Genomic DNA, 24935 nt, shown 5'->3' on the forward strand with positions numbered 1-24935 from the left:
ACTTTCTTAATTTTCTTTATGATGTACTGTCACTGATTTTAATACCAGACCTATTTTTTTTAAAGAAGCAATGATAGCAAATAATACAAATGCTATTCTTACCCAAAGATCAATAATATTCCATTATGCTAATGAACAAAAATTCCTACTCTACAGTTGTTAATCATGCTAAAATTCTCCTAAAAATCCAATAAACATGTTCACTAGAGAAAATGAGAATATCATTCATATTGATGGCCAGTCTATGACTTATATTTACATATAGTCCTCTAAGATGAAGTTCAGAATTTGACTCCTAAAGGGAATATACCTATGTATTTAGTATATATGTAAATATCCATAGATTGGAGTGGGGAAAACAAAACAATGTTTGTAATGAAGTTGGCATTATGGAAATAACTGATGAGTTTTCCATGTCTGTGAGAAAGTGAAAATCACAGAAATTCTTTTTCTTGAAGGGTGGAGATGAACATGTGTCATGCTGAGGATGATATATGAAAGCCTGTCCTAGTTCAGGGCAATGAGACATTAGACCAGTGTTAGAATAATTGACTCAGCATCCTGTCTGCAAGTGCTTGCTCCCATCAGAGCTCAGTTTGCCATCTCCAATACATGAGCATAGCAATGGTAGCCCTCGGGAGACTTCCAGAGCGATAGCCATTCTTACCAACTCAGGTGATAACCATTATTCAGACAGCTTCAACAAAAAATTTCTCTTCCCCACTTGAGTTCACTGACTCTCTCCTTTTCCTCTTAAATTGTTTATTGCTGCCCAAGGGCATGCTAGGAAAGTTGATGGTTCTAGGCAGTTCCCCAAATTTATAAGCTGGTGTAGTAGCATTAATCGACCTAGAGTGATAACATATTTTACAGTGAATTTCTTTAAGTTTTGAAAAGTTTCTCTTTACTCAATGTGATGTGTAGGATTCCAATGCTTGTTATGCGTATGCACTGGGATTGAGATGTTTAATCTATTGACTTCACATTACTGGATCACTTTGCAAGAAGTTTAAGAAAAGTTGAGTCTGTCAGAATTTTTAATGAAGCTAAAACGTTTGCATAAACTCTACCCATTGGCTTTCACAACTGAGCTTCCCACATTTTAATGTCTATTTTCCCCATACTCCTTCATCTTACCAACACCAACTCTTTCACACATAATGCTCCTCCCATATAGAATTTTCATAAATACTCACTATAAGAAAAAATATGCTTATTTTGATCTATTAAAAATTACAAAAACCTCACCTGTAATCCTTTTCTCCATTAGCATATAGATAGATTCAATTTTGATCATGCAAATAAATCTGACCCGGAGGGCAAAAGTACAAGTACCATAAATCAAATAAATCAAATGTCAAATGTCTTCATCAGCTGGGTTCTCCTGATATAGCTGATTCCCTAAGGTAACAAAAGAATGGATTTAGAATGATATCTTTTAATACAGAAACCTGAATTTTAATTCAATCAAACAACTCTGAATGACTGCCAAGTATGAGATAATAATCACAAAATTTATTGACTACATATCAGTCACTGTTCTAAGTCTATTATTTAATTTTTACCACAACCTAAAGAAATTAGTATTATCTTGATTTTATAGATGCAAGCTAAGGCGCTGAGATATTTAGCAACTTCTTTGCTATTACATACTAATAAATGACAGATGTAAGATCAAACCTGAACAGGACTCCAGAGCTTAGGATATTTGATATTTTACCCCTGTGCTATATGTATATATGTATTCACACATATAGTTGTATACATGTATGGTGAAGGATGTGGGAAGGTGAATTAAATAACATCTGAGGGAAATAAGGTTATATATAGTAGACACTTTCAATATAGTAATGGTAATCAACAAAGGGATATCAGTCCCATCACCAGAGATCTAGCACACATAAAGTTTTCAACTATGTTACTCATTAATAGACAAGCACAGGTATAAGGATCTCTCAGTTGAACCCCTTTTGCTATAAGTGAGGAAGGAAGTCAACTATAATAAAGCTGGTTTATGAGCAGAGACTATTTCAGGACATTACACCCCAAACATTTTTATTTACAATATTAGGTTGGATTAGCAACCAATTTAGATTTTAGATTGAAAGACAACAATGATACTTAAAAAATGACAGCATGAATAGGCAAGAAAAAGAACCGCGAGGCTGCTAATTACCAGCTTTGAGCATCTGTTTATTTTCTACCTGTGTCTTTTTAATTTATTTCCTTGTTTTATTTTTTGGAGGCTTTAGCTATTACTGATTGGCATTTCAAAAGGAATCTGTTTTCGTCCAATTTAGCTATTTAAAAATAAGGGATATGACTGTTACCATATAGTTTATACCACGAACACATAGGAGGCTAAGATTTGGATCTATTTCTCTATTAATTGTTGATATAAATTTAATTTACTGTGAATTAACGTACAAATTATTCAGAAATTGCTTTTGTCCAATATTCTATAGGCTTCATTTTTTTTTTACTATTTTAATTCTGATGATATTCTAACTTCCTCCTTCACTGCCACTTACTGCTATATTCAATGTAGTGAAAAAGTAAAGTACACTTTTGAAGGGCCCAATTTTCATCTGAACATCGCTATGTTCAATATGATAAACTGTGTCCATTGGTGAGTGCTGAAAAATCATAGGTGTGCCTATTGCTTAGGAAAACAATCTAGGGCAAATCCGGTGAGTTCCACTTGGGCATTCAAGTGCTAAATTGAGCTCAGTAAAGTTGGCCATTTCCCTGCAGCCACAAACTTCTGGCAGATGTAATAATGCAGGTGTCACCTTAGCTGGAACACTCCCTTTGAATGTCCTCTCCTACACATGTTAGTTTCTATTGACTTTTTATTTAACTTGCTCATGAGGCATGGCAAAACCAGACAAGAACATTTTGTGCTTATATTTGATTAAAGTTTTTTTTTGGGGAAAAGTGTCTTCTAAAAGTTGTTAAAACTTAGATATAAGACAGAAAAATGTCTGTACTTTGCTTTCTAATAATAATTTATACTTTCTGAAAGAGAAAACCTCTAATAATGAAAAACTTTAGTCTTAAAGGGTATTCAATATAGAAATAATTTAGGGAAAGATATATATATATATTTCCTTATATATAACATATAATTGCATGTTATAATTTTGATGATACTCTACTATAGAGATATTTTTGTGATACCATTAGTTGTTTAATATATGAATGATGGAATGTTGATGGTTGGATGCTTTAGTGGAGCCCATTGATTTGATTCACAGACAATGGGTTATATGTCCTCTGACCTCACTGCCAACTCACGATATTTCTGAGTCTCAGTTTCACTCTAGTTAAAAAAAAACAACGACACAAGAAAACAAACTCCATTCATATTTTACTGGGAAGCCATGCAACTAAGATGAATATATAACATATTACCTGCAAAATAATTAAGTCCAGGGAAGAACAATTTTATCAGTTACTACATATTATCATTTTATGGCTTTAGTTTTCATACCCTAAACCACTTATCTAATAAACCTCTTCAAGAGTACCAAAAATTGAAGCTTACATGAAAAAGTTATTTTTTTCTATTTGAAAGAGGAGTATTACTGTGCCTCTGTGAACTAATGACAAAAATACATTTTATTTTTAATTTATGTTCCATGTAATAAAATATTTTAGGTAATGCCATAGATTTAATAGACCTCCATTAATTTTTTTAACTAATAATTTATTGAATCAGATAGAATATAAAAGCTTACATCAAATATTTAATGTTCTGAGACTCTTCTTTGAATTCACTATTTAAATAGTGTTTACAAATGCGCATTTTGAAAGTGTAAGAGAGAACTTGATTCTAGCATGGGCAAGATAAATGTTTTACTCAAAATGTACAGAGTGATACTTAGATAATTCGTAAAATGGATTATATATTTTTGTGTATTGATTCTTAAATATTTGATAGTTCAAAATCTCAATTGACTTAAAATAACATATACTCATAATTTGCATGTCTCTATTAATAGTCAAGAATTAACAGATTATCCCTATGTCAATATCTCTGATTTCAGCATGATGAGTTATGTATTTACTTGATGGCATTTCTCTTTATTAGGGACTCTCATTGGACCACATGATATTTGTTCATCTATACAATCATTAATATTTATTGAGTACCTGCTATGCGCAAGGCATGGTTCTAGGTTCAATGCCATTTGTCGATGGATAATTGTTAGTCATTCACCTGCCTTCATTGGATTTATAATCTATTTTTGAAGATTAAATATACGCAAGTGTCTATACAGAAGATAGATACTCTTAACAGACCAAATAGAGGCCGGAACACAAAGCCAGGAAAGTTAAATGGAGGTTAAAAACAAAAGCTCTAAGACCTCTGCATATATTATCTCACATAAATGTTAATTTAAGAGTTCTTAGAAAGCGTGCATATTTTATAAATAAAACAATGACTCAGATGTTTAAGTAAACTTTTCAAAGTTCCAGAGGTAGTGCATGTTGGATCCAGGATTTAAGGTCAGGATTTGCGGAATCCAAGGACAGCATATATCCCTTGAATATATCCCTAAAAATATCCTTCGATATATCCCAGTGCCAGGGGAACCAAGGAAAGAGAGATTTCCAAAACAGAATACATAAAATAGAAAGACACTTTCAGCATCATTGCATGATTTAGGGAGAGTAGAGAGGGAGAGAATTGAGCAAGTCCACCAAATGTGATGATCAGGGGAGGAAGGAACAGGAGCTAGACTGTAAGGACTGAATATGCAAGAAGAAAGGAAGCTGGTAAATGGATGAATTTTACTTAGGAAGCAACGAATCGTGTTTGCTCTTATTTTGTTATATTTCTGCTATGTTTCATAAAAGTGAGAATCTTACTGTAAAGAAATTAAGTCTATGAACAGAAATTAAAGTGGATATTATCTACCTATTGTTCAATGTAGGTAGTAGTTGGAACCACATAGTTTCATTTCAGTGTTCTGTAATTATTTGATGCATGTTGGTACCATCCTCCAATTAAATTGTAAATTCCTTAGGGCAAATTCCAAATATCATAATGTCTTAATAGACTTTAATTATAAGTCTTAAGAGCTTTTGCCAATTTGTGTGAATACAGAATAAAGTTCGCTATGCTAAAGCATAGCATCAGCTCTGAAACAGATAAGAATGGCTTCCAATTCTTTATTGAACATATATTTTCTTGGGCATTGGCACAGTGTCTTCCATCAAGCAAACATTCAGAAATATTTGTGTGATAGTATGTCCATTACATAAAGATATATTCTCAGTAGAAAATGAAAATCAGAATTTCTTAGTCATGGCAAAGAAGGGAAATTAGAGTAGGAAAAAAATGCATTTATAATTCCTGGTTGCTTCAAGAGACCCACAAAATGATTACCCGAAAAATATATATCCAAGATATAAACTCACTATGTTGGAAGACACTGTAAATCACTATCTTTACATTTTCATTTTTTTAAGTGGCTATATATCTACTGATTAGGTAGGAAAACTTTGAATAAGATGTTCTCTAATAAAAGGGGGTTTATCTAATTGTTTTATATTATCAAATGGAGATTTATACACACTGGAAGCAATATAATACCTATATGTACATTATAAAATCTCTACTGCCTGTGGACAACAAGCCAAAATTCTTTCTATTTCTGATTAAAAACAAAAAAACTATCCAATTTTTCAAACTTGCAAATTTTCTTGAAAGTTCTTGTGAGAAATATTCAAAAGTATTTACAACTGTTCGAAGGTTCTATTTTAATTAACCAAGTGAGGAAGTTGGAGGCAAAAAATATATACTTATATTATTTATGATACAGAGATCCATATTTCTCTGGTGACCTTAAGGTGAATTTCTGCCATAGTAGAGGTGGAAAATATTACTCTTCTATTTTTGTAGATGGTGAAACTGAGTCACGTTGAGGTGTGTGTGTCAGACTGTATGTCACAGCAGTCAGAGGAAAGCAAGGAATCTAGCCCAGGGCTTCTGCCTGCGGTTCTAGTCACTAACCCTTTTCAAAAGCTTCTTTTTAGAGATATGACTTTTAAATCAGACAGCTGGAGATCAGTTCCTCCTTAGCTGTCAAGTTGTGAGCTGTGTGTTTTCCTGCCTGAATTGTTGACCTCACTTAGAGCAGAAGCATTGTAAGAGATGTGCCCTTCTCTAGAACTCTTGGGGAGGAAACACAGGGACCTGGCAGGGAGAAAGTCATGGCAGGTCACCTTTAAAAGATGTAAACAAAATTCTCAAGGATATGGAGAGCTGGGATAAGGGTTTTCCTTTTACATTTTGCCATCTTTCAAATAGAAGACCGTCTACATCCACGCATACACACACATACATATTTTTTTCTTTAAATAAGATGCAAATATCTATCCTCCATGTTAATGCAAGCTGGTAAAGTTTTCCTGAAGTGTACAATGGAAATTACATTTATACAAAACAGTCTGCCTCAGCTGTAGTTAACAGAAGCTGGATAATCACTCACTGACCCCCAGAATTTTTTGACCTGTTCATTCATACCTGAAACGTTTCTATGGAGGCATAGAGGCTCTGAGTCAGCCCATGGAGGTGAGGTGCATGATTTCCTTCCTGAGGAGCATAAGGTAACTTAGGCCATGCTTCCCAACAAGTGTTGAAAATGCTTGTGTGCATATGCTGTCCAGAAGATCAGTTGTAATTTGTAGAGAGTACAGAGTACCTTGGGCCTCATTACCTCAAGGTATAGCCGCAGGAATGTTCCAGAGGGGGGAAAGGTCTGAGGAATGCTGAGGTGCAGGGGCCCATTTGAGATGACGTACCAGTTCTGTTCTGAATAACTTTGCCTTTGCTTCTCCCCCTTCTGTTTCTCTTTCTCCTCTCTTGTGCCAGGTCTTCCCTTTCTTCCTTATCCCCTTATCCCCCATTTAGGAAGCATTTATTACTGGTTTGGTATTGTGCCGCACACTTCTCATGTCTACCATTTTATCTGATTGATGTGATTCCTTTTTTCCCAGCAGAGTTGGTGCCTGACTCTAGATTTGGCCAGTGATATTTCCCTATGGTTGGAATGGGCAGTCAGGCACTATTTGTCAATTAAATATAATGATAATAATGCAATCGGTATTAACATAGCTATGGTGATATTACAAATATTGCCTCAAACCCTATCCCACCACCTACTCTTTAGCCGATGGGCTGATTTAATTGACCATCCTTTGCTTTAGGCAACTTGAAGGGAGAGCTACTCTATTTGCTCTTGAGTATATAGTCATTAATGTGAAGTAAATGAGAATTTTTGCCATCCATGGGTGCTCATGTTTCTTTTTATGTCTTCTTCTGAAAAACACTCAGTGATAAAGATTTTTTGTTTCCTTGGAGGAAGTAGTCCTCAAATTAACATAGATCTAAGGTGACATGTCATCAGGCATTTAAAACTAGAATTTTTCGACATCCTCCTAGAAATGACTTTCAATTTTACTCCCCTTTAGGAAAGGCTTACATTTGCTCATTCAAGAACTAAAAAAATTGGTTAAAAATTATTCCTTACATATGTTCCATTTGGCATGAAAAAATCTATGTAGCGGTTATTGGTGGATAGACTTCAGTTCAGGAATTTATTTTAATAAGATTCTGAGTAATGGTTTCTAGAAGTCAAAGAAAGTTCTATATTGAAAGTTATACTTTTGTTGCTTGGAACAACACATCTGATAGGTAGAAAACTACTCTGTGAAAACACGGTTTTCTTTAAACAAAGATAATGGAGAGGTTTTAAAATACAGGACTTCCAGATAAGTTTATTTGGGAAATAACAGATTTTAAAACATCAAAGAATGCTCATTTAATCTCAATTTTCTACTAAGGCCTTACATAGCATTTATTTTTAAATTTAAAATTTAAATTCTGGACATATAAGAAACCTATATTTATGGGAAAAACCAGGCGTTAGCTTACTGAATACATCTTAATTATTGGGGAAGGATCTATTGAACGGATTTAAAATTATAAGTAAATGTATTGATCAGAAGTAAGAGAAGCAGTATTCTATAGTATGCACTTTGCCCTTTAGTTCGATCTGATCAGGTGAAAGCTGTACTAATCAGTAGAAACATGCTCTTTTGAATGTGACGGAACACTTTCTTATACACTAATAGACAGGACTTACTACTGTGACAGGGTGACTTCTGTTTGTTTTTCATCATTACCAAACCCATGGCAGAGAAAAAGAGAGTCACAGCATTTTCTTTTCTTTTCTTTTTTTTTTTTTAAGATTTTATTTATTTATTTGAGAGAGAGAGAGCAGGGAGGAAAGGGATAAGCAGACTCCCTGTGAGCAGGGAGCCCGACGTGAGGCTCGATCCCAGAATCCTGGGATCATGACCTGAGCCAAAGGCAGATGCTTAGCTGGCTGAGCCACCCAGGTGCCCCAAGAGCCACAGCCTTTTCAACCAGGAATCGCTGAGATACAAAATGTGATTTATTATAGTTCAGAAATTACAATTAACCTCTACTAGGTCATTTTCTCCATTATCATTACTTGGTATTCATAGAATGTAATCATGATATTATAATCAGTAGTATATAAGTGGTCTTACCAGATTGAAAGTAATACAATATTTCTGGATTATTGGAATCAAATAAAGATTGGTAAAAAAAATGAAGGTAAAATTCATAAACTAAGAATTCCCTACTTAAAAATGTCTACAGTATCAATTGCTCATAAGCTTTTCCTCTTTGATTCTGTTTTTAGTAGTCTTTAGTAGCCTTTCAGTTATCATCCCTTGAAAATCAATACTTGTAATATTGTAGCATATTATCACAATAGCGCTAAGTGGACCTATATCCTAATATATAATTTTCATGCTGATGTGCTTTCACATGGACCTTGGATCTGGGGTACTGTTTGTCCTGTAGATGAGAGGTAAAGATCAAGGTGTTCTTCAATTCCTCCAAAGACCTCACTGCTGTATAGTAACAAAGCATCGCGCTTTGAGAGATGAAGAGAAAATGGTGGTATTTACCCAATTGCCTAGGTTTCATCCTTTGCTTTTCTAAACTCAACTGCTGCTTTTGAAGAATGTCTTTTGTATTTCTCTTGAGGAAAAGGGTAGCCACCTATCTCCTTGAAAGAAAAGATGAGAAGACAAATAACTTTTCCCCTGATTGCATTATTGGGATTGTGGCATGGTCTTGAACCTGTGACATGCCAAAAATAATCTGTGAAGCCTTGCAAAAGTCAGGGGAGAGGGCTGATGGGGTGTCTCGGGGCAGAGAACATGCATCTTCCTCGGTTCTCTGTGCTTATTAAAGCAGGGGTCACTACTGAGCATCAGGTCCTAGTGTTTTTCTCAGCTTCTGCCTTTTAGGGGATTTTTAAAAAGAAGATAATAGTAAAATCATAAGCCCATCCCATAATTGTAGGCCAAGTGCAGTGCTCATTTTCACATTAGAGATTGTGCAATCTGGAGGGAAATTTGTTTAGTATTACTTGTGAGTTGGTGGATCAGATAAAAGCCAGTCAAGTGGAAGAGAGGACTGTGTGAAGTGTGCTGGCTCCCCTGGTAATTGCGATGCTGCAGGCGCTCCTCCAGTTAATAGATTTCCCCGGCTCCTCTATGCCAGGTGAAAATTTCCTCATTAAGGGGAATTTATTCCATTTCCTTTTATCATTTATTATTGAAGACTAAGTGTGAGTGGAGGAAGTTTCAGAGATGACAGGATAGAATTTTAAACAACAACAACCACCAAATCTACACTGGAAGTCGGAGAGAGACAGGAGAAAGGCTCGTATTGTTTATAAAACCAGAGAACACACGAGAGACTTCCCGCTGTAGAAGCTGAGCCATGCTGTCTAACTGTTAAAAGATTATGGCAGAGTGTGTAAAAGTCTGATGGTCTGTTTTGAAGGTGTTTTTCCTCCCTCCCCAAAATTTCAGACCTGTCATTTTGTGCTGCTAAGTAGAGAGGAGCTGAAGATCATGAAAAGGCCAGCATCACAGCTACTTGGTGCTTCTTTGTGTTACTGTTTAGATCCTTTTATGCCACGATAGAAGTGTAACCTTTGCAGAGTTTGCCCTTGAACTCTGAAAGGAGGTGGGGAGAGAAAATCATGTATATGATATAGGCCTGTTTTGGAGGATGCAGTGAAGATCAACAGACACATACTAGTACGCACAGATACATACTGAATCACAGGAGGAGAATTTATTGTACATATTTTAAAACTGTGTGCTCTTTGGGCAATATGCTCCATTCAGCTGATCACATTCTTGCTTGGTATAATGCTCCTTTGATTTACAATACAATATAAATGGAGCATTCCCTACTGAGGCTTCCAAAGGCAGTTTTGAATTACAATTCAGCACTTATATTTCTTTAATAATTATTCTATTTGAGTTTGTTCCAAATTAAGGTTTTTATTTTCCTTTGGAAAAATAAAAAAATTACATCCCTGTCCCTAAAAGAAGCTTTCATCCAACTTGATTTTGTTAAAAAAAAAAAAAAAAAAGTCTCCCTCTGATGGAAGTTCTTTTTAGCAGAAAAAATGGAGGACAGCCCAATGTGGGCAGATAAAGATGAGGAGGAGCATGTACCTGAATCTCTACATTGTTAAATGAGCTTTATGTTCACTTAAGATTATTCATCTTGCATTTGACTCTGAAGAGGTTTAACCTTATCTAAATCACTGGCCCAAAGCTAATGGATCGTGTCTTCAAACTGTCTCTTCTTTTATTTTATTATAATGGGACTCAAAATAAAACTGTATCAGAACACGTAGGGAATAAAGTCAATTTTCTTCCCTATGTAGTGACATGCCAGCCAGCTTCATGTTATGCAAAAACAGTAGAGAGAGTGGATGAGAGAAATAAAGAGAGAAGGCAACTTGCTTCTTGTCTTGGAGGTCGGGGTACCCCACAGAATTAAAATAGCACTGAATGTAGGGAGGGATCTAACTTATCCATGTCTTTGTAATTATGGTGCTGGGTCAGAATTAACATGTATTTTGTCAGTGAGGAAGACTGAAATGCTTTCCACTATTTCATGAACATGCCTACAGAGTGGAAATTAATAACCAGAGAGATTATAAATAAAATACTGTAGAAGATACATCACTTTGAAATTCTTTGATCATACCTACCCAATATTTGCATTCATATTAAAATAGATGAACATGATTATATTCACATGCCAGTCCAATTTAATACATCCTGATTTTCAAGATGTTTATAAAAATGTCACATTGTGATATTGATCTAGCTATTTGAATATTGAGCAAAAGTTAAAAAGCTGTTTTGGCTCACCAAGAAAATATTCTAGGAACCAGCTTGTGAGCTCAAAACATGCACTCTGCAAATCTGGCTTGTTACATCTGTTTTGGAAATATCACCTGATATGAATTGAGGAGGTGCCTATGGGGAAATAGTTTTTCAGCCCCCTCCTGAAAGTCTCTCATTTGTGATTCATTATTCTGTGTTCCTGTTGCTCCTTCTCAGGCGTCCCCTTTAAATAACGAAAACTCTCTGGGGTGGGGATGCTATGGGGAGCAGTAATGATTGAGTTAGTCTTAGTGACAGATAGCTGATTTTTGCCACCAAAAATCAGCACAGAATTAATTCACTTTACTCTTTTTTATGCATGAGACCAAGTCTATCAGTCAGTCTTCCTTTTTCTTTCTTTTTTATTTGCTTGTTGGTAAGAGTCCAATTTTATTTGGTGAGTGGCGGAGGAAGACTTTGCATATTTGCTGAAGATGTCTTTAAATGCTCTATTGGACTCTTTTGGTGGAAAATAATAGGAGGAATTATGCATATTTCAGCAATAGAAAAGACTGCATTGCTGAATGTGGACAAAACAAATGCAAATTTATTTCAACCCTAATAGAAATGTGAGGAATCTAAATGGTTTCTTTTTGTTTGTTTGCTTAATACCATTATCTATAATTTTCATTTAAAGCAATGTAGCAACCTTTGAAGAATTGACTGATATTCCTTATAAAAAGAAAAAAAAATTGTTCAAGGCAAGGAAAAAAAAAAAACAAGTAGAGAAACATGACCAAAAGAGCTTAAAGATAAATATATGATTACTTCTGGTTATCTTTGGACTTGAAGAACTTGCATTTTTGCTAGTTCATTGTTGTAATAACAGGTGTGATGGCTTTTTTCAAGGTATGTTTCCTAAGTGTGTCTGGATTGCTGCTATTCAGGATTAGGATTTAGTCATGTAAGTTAGTTCGGCTATGACAAAGGAACATAATATGGGTCTTGCCTCAGATAGTTATTGCAATAATAAAGAAATGTCCTACTGAAGATCTGTTTATTTCTGCTTTTTTCTTTTACTGCTATTGCACAATTATGGGAAAATGTCCTAGCAAGTAGTTAGAAAAATCTAAGGGTAAGAATTGGCTTAATGTTATATGTGCAGTATTTCTCCACCTAACTCAAGCTTCATACTTATGTTTTTAACAAAATTACAGATCATAGGGAAAATGTGTAGTCTTTCAGCATGCAGGTGAACGTAATATGATTTGTCTTTCATAAAACGCACATTAAATATATTTATTTAAAAAGAACATCATGCATAGTTCTAATTTAGAAAAATAGCTTATTTATCAAGCACTTCCACTTTGAGGGTTAATGCACACTTGCATATAAACAAATGAGCAATTGATTTAGAAACATAATTTTGGCAAGAAAAGTGAAAGTATACGTTTCCAAAACAAGTAGCAACAAACAAATTCTTCTTCTGCTTTTGTCTCAAAATTTTTCTTTTTTGAAAGACTAAAGGTAAACGTTAGAAACTTGGGTGTTTCAAAAGCCCTCAGGAGCTCAGCAGTCATCTCTTGGGTAAGGCCTTTCCAGACTTCCCGTGGCAGCTGGGAGCATTTCCCCTGAGCCACAGTCTTCTCTTGCATGAATTTTCACAGTGCAGGCAAATCTATGGCTATTTATTTGCCTCCTAATGTACTCTGATCTCCCTGAATATAGAGATTCGATATTTTATCTCTCCATCATTAAAATAGGTAATACAGAAAGAAAATAAATAAGATAAAAACAGAAAGGGTCTATCCCTGCCATGCCCATTGTGGTCTCAAATTATTGCAGATGCAGTTGCCCTTGCCTGTAGTACATCTGTCAACTCCTTCGTCCATATAAAGCCGAACTTTCTTTATGATTCTGTTCTCATCTCTCTACTGCCATAGTATTTCTCAACTACATCCACTCTCATTGTTATCTCTTTTCTCTGACCTCACATTGCACCACATAGCTTATCTCTCTGTAAAATGTTTTGAATCACTCTCTATCATTCCGTTGTCTCAAATATTGTTTTGTATCTTCATGGGCAGCACTCCCAGGTAGAAATTTCTGTGATGATAAAGTATTCTTTAATCTGCACCATCTAATATAGCAACAGTAACCATTGGCCACGTATGGCTATTGAACACGTGAAATATGGCTAGTGCAATTGTGAGTCAAATTTAATTTTAAAAATTTTTCATTAATTAACATTCAAATTTAAATAGTCACATGTGGCTAGTTGCTGACATTTTGGACAGTGTAATTCTAGAGCATGAAGCACAGTACTTGGCACACATAGCAAGTGACAGATAATACTTAATAATCAGATTATGTTCAAGAATTTGACAGGAAAATGTGTTGCTCTGGGAGAATGTTTATCAAATACTTGAGAAGATTAAAAAATCAAAATAAGAATAGAAAAAAGAGACATTAAATTTATTGGGAAGAAATAATGAGTTAACTTGAGAGCAGAGGAAATTTAAGTGCCATAAGAAAAGCAAATTGACTAAGAAGAGACATAGCTGTAAAAATCCAAACTAATACTGGTATCCAAAATCCAGAGACATGGCTATTAAATATACCAGATTGATTCTTTCTTTTCTAAACTCAGAATATGAATTAATTAAAGAAGATTGAAGAACAGGATGAACAAAATGTAACAGATTCAACTACATTCTATTAGAATTTCAATTAAAAATGTTTTATTTATTGTTAGATCTTCTGAGAACATACTGTTATATTTAAATTTCATGGTATTGACTATCAAACTGTTATAGTTGAATTTTATTGTATTGACTATAGCTTGAAATATTTGGTTAGATATACTTTTACAGAAATACTTTATTCTTCTGTACCTTGGCTCTTTACAAATTATTTCTTTGTACATTTTGAATTCTAGTTACAAGCTGATTTTAATAACTTGTTTTTTTCTATTAAAGCTATGGAATTCCAGTTTCCCTTATTCATTTAATAAATATTTATTGAGTGTTGTCTGTGGGCTAGCCTGCTAATCTTTGGGAATGATCTAGTAAATGAGCCAAATGTGATCTTTGTCATCGTGGCACATGAATCTAGCAGGAAAAGTCAGGCTGGTCAATAAAAGCTAAGAAACATTACAAATATTGGCAATATTGACATGCTCAGCAGTATAGTTCCAATTATACTCCTGGCTCCAAGAAAATGAGTCAGTGAAGAGCCTTGGAAGGTCTATGTGTGAGGGCAGACTGAGTAATCTTCATGGATGAAACTTGGCTCTAGTTGACCTATAAAGAGTAACTGGGAGTTGGAGAGCAGTCGGGTAGGTAATAGGAATGTCACAGCATTACAGGTGAGAGAAACAACACAAATACAGTCCACACTGTGGGTGGGAAATAATCACAGAGAACTATCTTGTCAACATAGACAGATATGTGATATTAGTAAATAGAAGCAGTTTATGCAAAAAAAAAAAAAAAAAGCAGTTTATGCAGAGGATACCCAGTCAGATACAATGTTGGGATGCCCAGGTGAAGGTGATCCTGAAGATCCTATAAATAAAGACTAGAGCATAGGTCAGACATTAGAGAAGAAGCTACAGATTTGGGAATTTTTTAAAAAAGATTTATTTATTTATTCATGAGAGATACAGAGAGAGAGAGAGAGAGGTAGAGACACAGGCAGAGGGAGAAGCAGGCTCCATGCAGGGAGCCCGACGTGGGACTCAATCTCGGGTCTCCACGATCACACCCTGGGCCGAAGGTGGCACTAAACCGCTGGGCCACCCGGGCTGCCCAGATTTGGGAATTATTGACTAATTATGTTGCTTGAACCAATGACAGTGGTTAAATCTAGAGGGAGAGAGAAGATAGCCAGACCTTTAGTCTTAAATCTTTAGTCTTAAATCTGGGAACAAAAGAGAGAGCCTTGGAGGGGGGAAAAAACAATAAATAATTTTTGTGAATTATAAAGTAGAGAGAGAAACAACTTACCAGAGCCAGAGGAAGGTATCTTTAAAGAATAACATCAAGCAGGTCATACGTTGACAAGTTGAAGAGAAGAAACTTGAGGAAAGTTTCCTAGATTTAGTAAGATCTTATAATATTTAATTTAGTCCATGATTATTTTGAAAGAGGAAATTCATTAAGATAGTAAACACAGAAGCCATTTTTCAGGAAATAAGGAGAGGAGAAGGTGCCATGGGTGTGAAAGTAGAAAACCAATTTGGTCAACGTTGAAAATACGAAAAGATTTCATAGAGGCTGGAAGATTTAGTGGGCTATTTATTTGTGCATCTTTAAAAGATAGGAGATCTAAACATGCTGAAGATGGAAAATAAGGAGTCTTTGGTGTTTTTGAAATTGAAGAATTCACTGGTCCTCACTGTGTTTGTTCTAAAGTTGAATCTCTCTTTTTCATTAAATCCTAGTGAATCCATTACAGAAGAAACCCTGAAAAAGGCAAAGGAGATTGGGTTCTCAGACAAGCAGATTTCAAAATGCCTTGGGCTGACTGAGGCCCAGACGAGGGAGCTGAGGTTAAAGAAAAACATCCACCCTTGGGTTAAACAGGTAAAGGAATTTCCCTTTCCTCACAGGGGTAAACAGAGGCACCAACATGTAGAGCCATTACCAATACAAAGAGGGGTGGAATTCAAAAGTGATTCTACTGCTCCCATCGATGGCCACACGATGCCACAAATTTTATTCAGCATAGGATTGATTTCAGCTTTAAAGGGAAAGGTTGAAGGGGCGCTGGGACATAAAGGTAAACGTGAGTACATGGTTTTCTCTGCTCAAATGAAAAAAAAAATCAAAATGACCTCTCCTTTACTTTTTTGACCCATGTGCAAATATATCTGCGATAAGGTAAATCCTCAGTGTAATAGGAGGACTTGAAATACTCTAGCATGGTGGCTGACCTCTTGAAAAGAATGGTTATCTCTTTTGGCACTAACTTTTTACAGGGTAATACTTTATTTTAAGTGCCCCATCATTATGGTTCATTTAGTATTCATTGTGATAGGGTTGGGCATAATGAGCTCATCTAGTATGCATGACAATCACACAAGAACTTTCATTGGTGTAGCGTTGTGATTTTTTTTTTTTTCTTTTTGGGCTTTAGTAGAGGAAATGTAGAGGGATGCCTTGGCTTAAAGTACCACCAGCTGGTTTTTGTCCTTTAAAATCATTGACTTTTCTCCACGTGCTCAGGGGGCACACACATACCCTTTGGTCTCAGGCTTGATGCTGAATATATTCTGTTCAGCAATTATCTTCCTTCCTTCTCACCTGCCTTACACTCGCTTGCCCTGTTGGCCCTGAATTCTTGCTCACTAAGCTGAGCTCCTGGCCTTTGAGAACTGAATTGATTTACTTTTTCCAAATATGTTCAATGAGACCTTGTCCCCTTCCCCTCTTCCCCAGGCTTTAAGGTATTTGTGTCATCCTATTGCTCTGTACCATAGGTAACTTAAATCCTATGCCTGAATTTGCAAACCAAAGACTTTCTTGCATACAGGTCATTTTGCTCTGCTCTGAGCTGCTTCAGACAGCTGTCTGGGTAAACCTTCCAGGTAACCAGTTGACTATATGACCATTTTGCTATGGACATGAGAAGTACTGCTGTAATCCATCAGTGATGCTCTGGGATGTGTGTACTGTTCTTTATTGCTCAGGTGATAACTAGGTCATATCATTGTTTCTCCACACAATCTCATTTTCAGAATTAGAAAATAATTGAATTGTACCCACCGTTTCATTGTCTTTGACAGTAAGAGGCATTAAAGGACTGCAGCACAATTTTTACTTTATTCTTGAAAAAAAAATACAACAAAGGGAATAAAATCCCAATTTATTCATTTTTTTTTCTCTTGCAGATTGATACACTGGCTGCAGAGTACCCATCAGTAACAAACTACCTGTATGTCACCTACAATGGTCAGGTGGGCACTGCCAAATTGCTGGATGCACAAGGCCCTAGATTTAGTGAATGGTCCACATGGGGGAATAGAAGTTTTGTGGTTTTGCTTATCTGTTAATGTTGGTATTAAAAATACATCGTGTGGGTCAGATGTGATCATCTCTTCCTATACTCGGTCTTTTCAGAACTGCCTTAAGATGGTGAAATCAAACAAGTGAATATATGATAAGGATACCAGCTACATGAACATACAATTATGGTGTGTTCTCATGGCTATTTAATTAAAAAGATACTGAACTTATTTTTTTATGAATAAATTTATACTTACGGGTTCTCAGAGACTAGTAGGGGATACACGTCAATAAGAGGAAGGATGAGAAAGGCAGACTCAGTGATGGGACAAAGAGTTTAATTTGGTTGAAGAAGAGCACACAATAACTTTTGTGTCTTTTTTTATTTTCCCTTCTCCTCAGGAGCATGATATCAATTTTGATGACCATGGCATGATGGTGTTGGGCTGTGGTCCATATCACATTGGTAAAGTGGTAACTTATATTTACATAGGACTTTACAGTTTATATAGTACTTTTCATACACGTTCACTCTATTATTCCAAGAATGATATAAAACCGATGCTGTTAGAAGAAATATTTTGCAAATTAAGAAATTGGGATTCAGAGAGGTAAAGCCCCAGTTGATATGGCTATTAAATGGTCGAAATGGGACTCAAATGCAGGTCTCCAATCTAACTCCTTCTCCCATTTCACTGTGTCCCCCTTTTATGTTTTCATCCTCATGAACTAAATTGAGCCTCTCACTGAGATTGGGGAATGAATTACACTTTGGCATTTTCTCATCTGGCAGTTTTACATAAAGATCTGTATTTGCTCAAGAACTTCATATATCAACCAGAAATTACATTTGTAGATGAGATCTATAAATATATGACTTCTGTTAGGATCAAACACAAAGAGCTTGTATCATTTGTGCATAGACAGAGCATTATATGATTTAATTAAAATATTATCACCACAAATTGTTACACCTCACCCAGTCACTTAAAATTAGACATTTAATAACAATATAATAATAACTTACATTTACAAAGTATATAGTAAACAGACAATGATATTTCTTTTTTTTTTGACAATGATATTTCTGAACGAGTATATTTAACATCTAGTCTCACAAGTTATTCTAGTATGGAAATGATGAAATACAGAATTTAAAATGTATGTAGTCTTACTCTGTTACTTTATTTATTTATTTATTTATTTATTTATTAGTTTTTTTTTACTCTGTTACTTTAAACATAGTTTATTTTAGGTTTTACAATTAACCAAGTGCTTCAGGATATGCTACTTCAGCAATCTTTGGTCAAATATTGAAGTAGGTTGTAAGTGTTTATATCTTTACCACTTTAGTTATCTCATGGCTAAGTGGTCTACTGCTTTCTTCTCTAGGCCTATCTTCCTTCCTATTCAAATTTTACCTAATTCATGTAACAGTTCTGCATTACCTTAGGACCCAGGGAAGACTAGCTAGGCTGATAATCAAGTCTATACTTAATTGATAGTGAAAATTAGCATGCTACTATCTTTGAGTAATTATTGTTCTGATAAGAATTTTTTGGAGACAAAATCCTAATGCAAAGGATTAATACAAATCCCAGAACTTTCAGTTCTGTGGCATCCCAGTAGAGTTGATATTTTGAGGTATTTAGGCCATTATTGTACTTCAAATTACTTTTTAGAAGGTCACTCACTCTGTATGGGGTGGCCTTGCCAAGCTAAAAGGATATGCTTGGAAAGGACAGGATTTTCCAATCAATCAAGATATGTCAGAGCTCCAAGGCACTTCAAGGATCATTGGGTTTAGACCTCAGACAGCAGAGTAAGTGGAATAACTAAAACAAGAACTCAAGTATTCTGATCACTAGCTGAGCTATTTTTGTGTACTGAGGCCAGTATGTTCACTTTGAGTTCTTTTCCAAAAATGGTTTTTTTTTTAAATCATTACATTAACTCCCATTAACTTTGAATTTGAATGTTTTAAATATGGAGATTACCAATTGCAGAACTTAGCATATAAAACAAGCCAACATATCATTGTTGTGTAATTAGCCTCTGTTTTTCCTACTATTAATATAGTGTGCATAATGGATCTGAAATTTACATTTTAGAGTTTTAAAAATTGCAATGAGAGGGCATTAGCTTCCTTCGCCTGGACTGACTGGCAATATCTTTCTGCTGCTCTCTGTGTTGTAACTTCATTTCTCCACCCCTTTCCCAATCTCACCCTCTCTGCAGGCAGCAGTGTAGAATTTGATTGGTGTGCTGTCTCCAGCATCCGCACACTGCGTCAGCTAGGCAAGAAGACAGTGGTGGTGAATTGCAACCCTGAGACCGTGAGCACAGACTTTGATGAGTGTGACAAACTGTACTTTGAAGAGTTGTCTTTGGAGAGGATCCTAGACATCTACCATCAGGAGGTAAAAAGAGAGAAAAAAAAAAAAAGAAAGAAAGAAAAAAAGGGGGAAAAAGAAGAAAAATATATGCAGTGCATACTTTATAGGTGCAATATATATATATATATATATATATATATATATATATATATATATATTTATATATATTAATGTTGTAATTCCCCTTAGGAGAAAGAGCTGCCAGTGTCTTCCACTGTCTAAATTTGTAGTGAAACTCTAAAAAAATTATCCCAGCCTTAGAGTCTTGAGGTCCTGGCACAGAGTGATTATTATTTTTTTTTTTTTAAGCATTCCAACAAGATTGAAAACTCTTCTTGGTAACTTGTGCTAGACACAGATTAACTATACAAGACAATCCCCCAAAATACTTTGCAGAATGATTTAATTGATCATCTAGACATACAATAAACCTCATCTCTGTAGTTCACTTGTTGTTGCAGTTTAATAATGAATGGTCCCCAGAGGAGAGAATCAGTTGTTCACAAATGACCAGCTAATTTTTTGTGCCATCAGATGAAGCCATTAGTCTTCAGTTTAAGATTGATGAGTTCCTTCTGACTGATATCAGTACTTCTACAGCTTTTTCTGACAGTTATTCGTCTACCAGTACTCTAATATTATTGAGAATATCTTCACTGTGAATTCCTATGATCACAGGTTACTATATGTCTATAGAACAAGTTAAAATATCGTACAGTTAAAAAAATAACTACTGGAAGATTTCAGAGTGATATCTAGGGGTTGTGTCCTTTGATGTGTTTACAGTTAATTTGCTACTATGGAGAATCATCCCTATGTATGAAATATGACCACTTACAAAAAAAATACTGAATTAGGGACATAGTACTTAAATTCAAGTTTTGAATTTACAATTCATTGAGTTGCTCAAGTTTCTTAACTTCTGTTTCATCTTTGTTGTTGTTGTTGTTGTTAATGAACCAGATGATTGTATATATGTGCTCCGTGAAGGCACTGTGAAGATAATGAGATTTGTGGCTGAAATCACATTGTAGAGTTCAGTGCTAGAACATGTGATGATTTTATTCCACTGAAGAAAAATAGACAAATTTAGTATGGATATATCATTATAGTTGTCCATTTGGGACTGGCCCACTTATCTTTTAATATAATGAAATTAAACCATTAGATAGAATATACGCACTTTTTATTTCCCTTTTTGACATGATTTTTCTAATAATTTTTTAAGATTCATTTCAAACCAAATGCATTCTACAAATATTTCTTGAGTACCTTTTGAATACCAGGCTTAGCAGGATAGAGAGCCATAAAACCTTTAAGACATTAGAATAGAACTGGGACCCATAACATAAATATATGAAAAATTACATAGTTGTTTAAAAAATATTAACAAGGATTACAAGAATTACAGCGGGCATTTTACACATAATTAATTATTTCCCCTTGAAATGGTTTAAGGAAAGATTAAAAACTTCTACAACTGCCTTTGGATATGGTTATACATGGATATTAATGAGATCCTTTCATAATAACTGAGTTCAGTATGATGGTAAAAAATAAATTGGCCCCTCTTTGAAGTTAATTGGCATTTATAGTGCTACAATTTAAGATATTTTTAAATGTTATATTGGAGAATTTAAGAACAATATTCCATTGATGTGTTTGTTAGACTATCTCACCGGAAATGTTATTTTAACATATACACATATCATACACACATGTATGTACATTTCCTTCTATGAGGATGTTGTGTATCCCTCACAACCTCCAGGAGACTGCCATAATCCATCTTTGGGTGATGCTAAAGGCACTGAAACATTCAGTAGTAAATCTGCAGAAAATTGGAAGACATCTAAACTTATTCAAAAACACACATCTGAGTCACTTTAGAAGGGCAATAGGCTACATAGCTACATAGGTTGATAGAAAGTATGATGACTCTCCCGGTCTAGGTCTCTTGGTCTAGTTCAGGAACAATGCTATTTCCATGGCAACAAGGATGCACCTCTAAAGAAAATGTAAGGGGGAGTCAGAAAAGTGACATGCTGTGTGAGTAAAGCAGACTGTGTTGGTTAATAGAGCATTCACTCTTGATCTCAAGCTTCATGTTAGGTATGCAGCCTACTAAAAAAACAAAAAAAAAAGAAGTCTTGATCTAAGATGGAGTGAAGGGGATCCTTATTACTTTTTTAAAAGATTTTATTTATATATTTGAGAGAGGCAAGATAGAAAAAGAGAGCATGAACAAGGAGGAGAGGAAGAAGCCAGTTCCCCGCTGAGCAGGGAGCCTGACCCAGAGGTCAATCCCAGAACCCTGGGACACGACCTAAACCAAAGGCAAATGCTTAGCAGACTAAGGCACTCAGGCACCCCAGAAGGAACCCTTGTGCTAAACTCTCCTTCCTGCTTGTTAATTTTTTTAATAGAAAATGTTACAGTGATATATTCTTTTGGCTGCAGACATTTTTTATACTTTACAAAGAGCAATCATTAGAAAACTTAAGTCATTTATTCCTTGTGATTGCATTCATGGATTCTTACTCCTTGAGAAGAAACTTGCATTGTGATTTTTTTCCCCTTAATTTTGGTGTTGAGTCAAGAAAATGAGAAGTGGTGACTGCTATCTACGAGGCTTTGACAGATGATATTTTGTCTAGTTCACAATTTTGCTTAGGGTGCTTCTTAAAAGGGAGAGATATTCTCAAGTTATTTTGAGATATATGAGTTGAAAATTATGACATTATTATAGAAGTTGCAACACTGTGCTTCTCTTTTATTAGATCTATTATTAAATCTATTTTCTAGGGATGAATTATGCAATAATCTTTACAGGCTACAATAATGAATAAGAATCACACAGGTCCTGGGTTGCCTGGTGGCTCAGTTATTTAAGTGGCCAACTCTTGATTTTGGCTCTGGTCATGATCTCAGGGTCTGGAGATGGAGCCCTGGGTTGGCTCTGTGCTCAGTGGGGAGCCTGCTTGGAATTCTCTCTCTCTCTCTCTCCCTCTCCCTCTCTCTCTGCCACTTGCCCCACTTGCTTGCATGGTCTCTTTCTATATAAATAAATAAACCTTTAAAAAAGAAAAAAAGACTCACAGTTCCTGTCTTAACTTCACATTCTCCTTTTTTTCTTTGGAGAGTCATGGTTTGAAAAGTTATGTAAATGAACATTAATTTTCTTCTATATCTCAGTCCCAGATAAGACCCATTTATTATTATTTTTTTAATTTGTTCATTAAAAACCAGATTGAGTCTAAGAATGCCAGGCAATATACCTGACACCTCATGATGTCCCTATCTGGTTGGAATCCTTAATTTTTCTTGCTTTTACAATGAATAATTTACTGGATCATACCCCTTAAAATGTACTCTGATTAATGATATAATTGTTCTATTTTCAATACCTAATGCTATATGTATATATATATGTATACAGTGGCACTCTGTAACACAATTTGAGTTAAATGAATGAATGACAAACATTCATTAATGATAGACAAAACCCATTAAAGAATGTATGACTCTAAACTAGAATTGAATTTCATTCCTAGCATTTGATTTAACTATAGTTAAATATAATCTTAAGGGTCTACCTGAAGTGTTGAAAATTAAAGTGTTTTACAAAAATGTGAACTACTAAGATAATAAGGCATGGTAAAGATAATAAATCAGTCTCAAAGACTCAAAGACAGATGTACAAAGAGTAGAGTTTTGTAAGTTAGAGATAATACACAAAATTACAAAAATCTGGGCCATCTTTCAATGAATTAAATGCTATTTATATCAGTAAAATAAATTTTCTCCCTTGCATTCTGTCCATAATTTGCCCACAAAAATAAGGACAAACCAAAGTACTAAAACTACATTTGTGGTGTGATTGCATTTGAATACCGTTTCAGAAATATTCTTGTGTGGTGTTACCTACAGCTTAGTGATACCAAGTTTTTTTTTTTTTAAAAAAGGAAACTAAACTGAGTAAAAAGATACAAACAAATCCAGGTAAGATCAATGGAACTTTGGGACCCTGATGGAATTATCTTCAGTCTATAGTATTTAGAAATCAGTGAAACAAATCTGAATTTTAGGATATTTTATGTCAGTGAGTTATTTAAAACTATTTAGGCTTAAGTGATTATGATAATAATGATAATTTATGCATGTGGGATACCAAGTTCTTTTTCCTAAGTCCTTGCTAGTTCTGTGCTTGGAGTTGGGGCCAATTTGAGATGAAATTCTTTTACAAAGCTGTCCTATATTAACTTCATCCTACAAATATGTTCTCTTGTACTGACTTCCTTTTGCTGTGAGGACAAAACCTACGACTACACCTTCAACCATTACTCTAAAACATCCTGTAGATGTATTTGTGTTTCCAGTGATGATCTTTATTTGTACATGTAGTCAATGATGAGAATGGGATTTTGCAGAGGAAGTTTTTCTACTACTTTTCAAAAAGAATGTTTTAGAAATAGCTCTCCTTGTGTCCTCTAACATTAATCACCTTTGAAACCAAACAGAAAAATAGAAATAGCTTGAGATTCAAATATTTGGTTTATTAGTTAAACATAGCTGCTTTATAGTGTGTAGAACGGAGTTCTAGAACTGGCTTTGCATTTGCTAGGTAAGAAACATGGGCAAGTCATTTTCATCTTCACTAAGCCTCAGTTTCTTTAGCTGTAAAATGGGGAGAGTAATAACTGCTTCAGAGGGATATGGTAAAGGTCAAAACAGATGGTCTAGGGCAAATAGTAATATTCTTAATGAATAGTAGCTTCTTATGCTATTACTGTTTTGAAAGTTGCTAATTTGTTGAAAAATAAAAATCAATTTCATAGAGCATTTCAAAAAGTGTTAGTGTATTTATTAATCAAAGGCTTTTCACTCAACTTTGAGCTCCTATTTAGTGCAATGGACCCCTATTTTTACTTATGGGTTCATACTTCTCTTTTAATACTCCTCTTTTAGAAATTACTTTGAAGGGTTTTACATAAGAAATTTTTATATGCATTTAATTGAAAAATTAGTTTTTAAGCCTCTAAAATATTAACTCTGCTAATAAACTAAAAATAATAAGCAAATAAAACCATTATTACAGCACAAAGAGTAAATCTTCTTAACGGTTTTGCAGAGATGTATATTGAACATAAAAAATGATAAATGGAGTGTAGGTGCACTTATAAATATGCAGAGCTGTGGATTATTGTTTTCCATACTGTTTACAGTGCATTTAAGCACTCAATTGTAGGGTGTTTGCTTAGGCAGTACTATAATTTCTCTCATC

The 24935-nt window shown here is 34.9% G+C and overlaps 1 protein-coding gene across 1 annotated transcript in view; it reads left to right on the forward strand.

Moving 5' to 3' along the window:
- Positions 1-24935, forward strand: part of CPS1 (carbamoyl-phosphate synthase 1) — a 120944-nt gene that overhangs the window by 64463 nt on the left and 31546 nt on the right. Inside the window, exons 22-25 of the mRNA XM_041737624.1 lie at positions 15692-15833; positions 17141-17206; positions 17658-17721; positions 19494-19675. Coding sequence (XP_041593558.1) covers positions 15692-15833; positions 17141-17206; positions 17658-17721; positions 19494-19675 — 454 coding nt within the window. The remainder of the gene's footprint in view (positions 1-15691; positions 15834-17140; positions 17207-17657; positions 17722-19493; positions 19676-24935) is intronic.

This window comes from Vulpes lagopus, chromosome 22, assembly GCF_018345385.1.
Source record: "Vulpes lagopus strain Blue_001 chromosome 22, ASM1834538v1, whole genome shotgun sequence".
In the NCBI taxonomy this organism is placed as follows: domain Eukaryota; kingdom Metazoa; phylum Chordata; class Mammalia; order Carnivora; family Canidae; genus Vulpes; species Vulpes lagopus.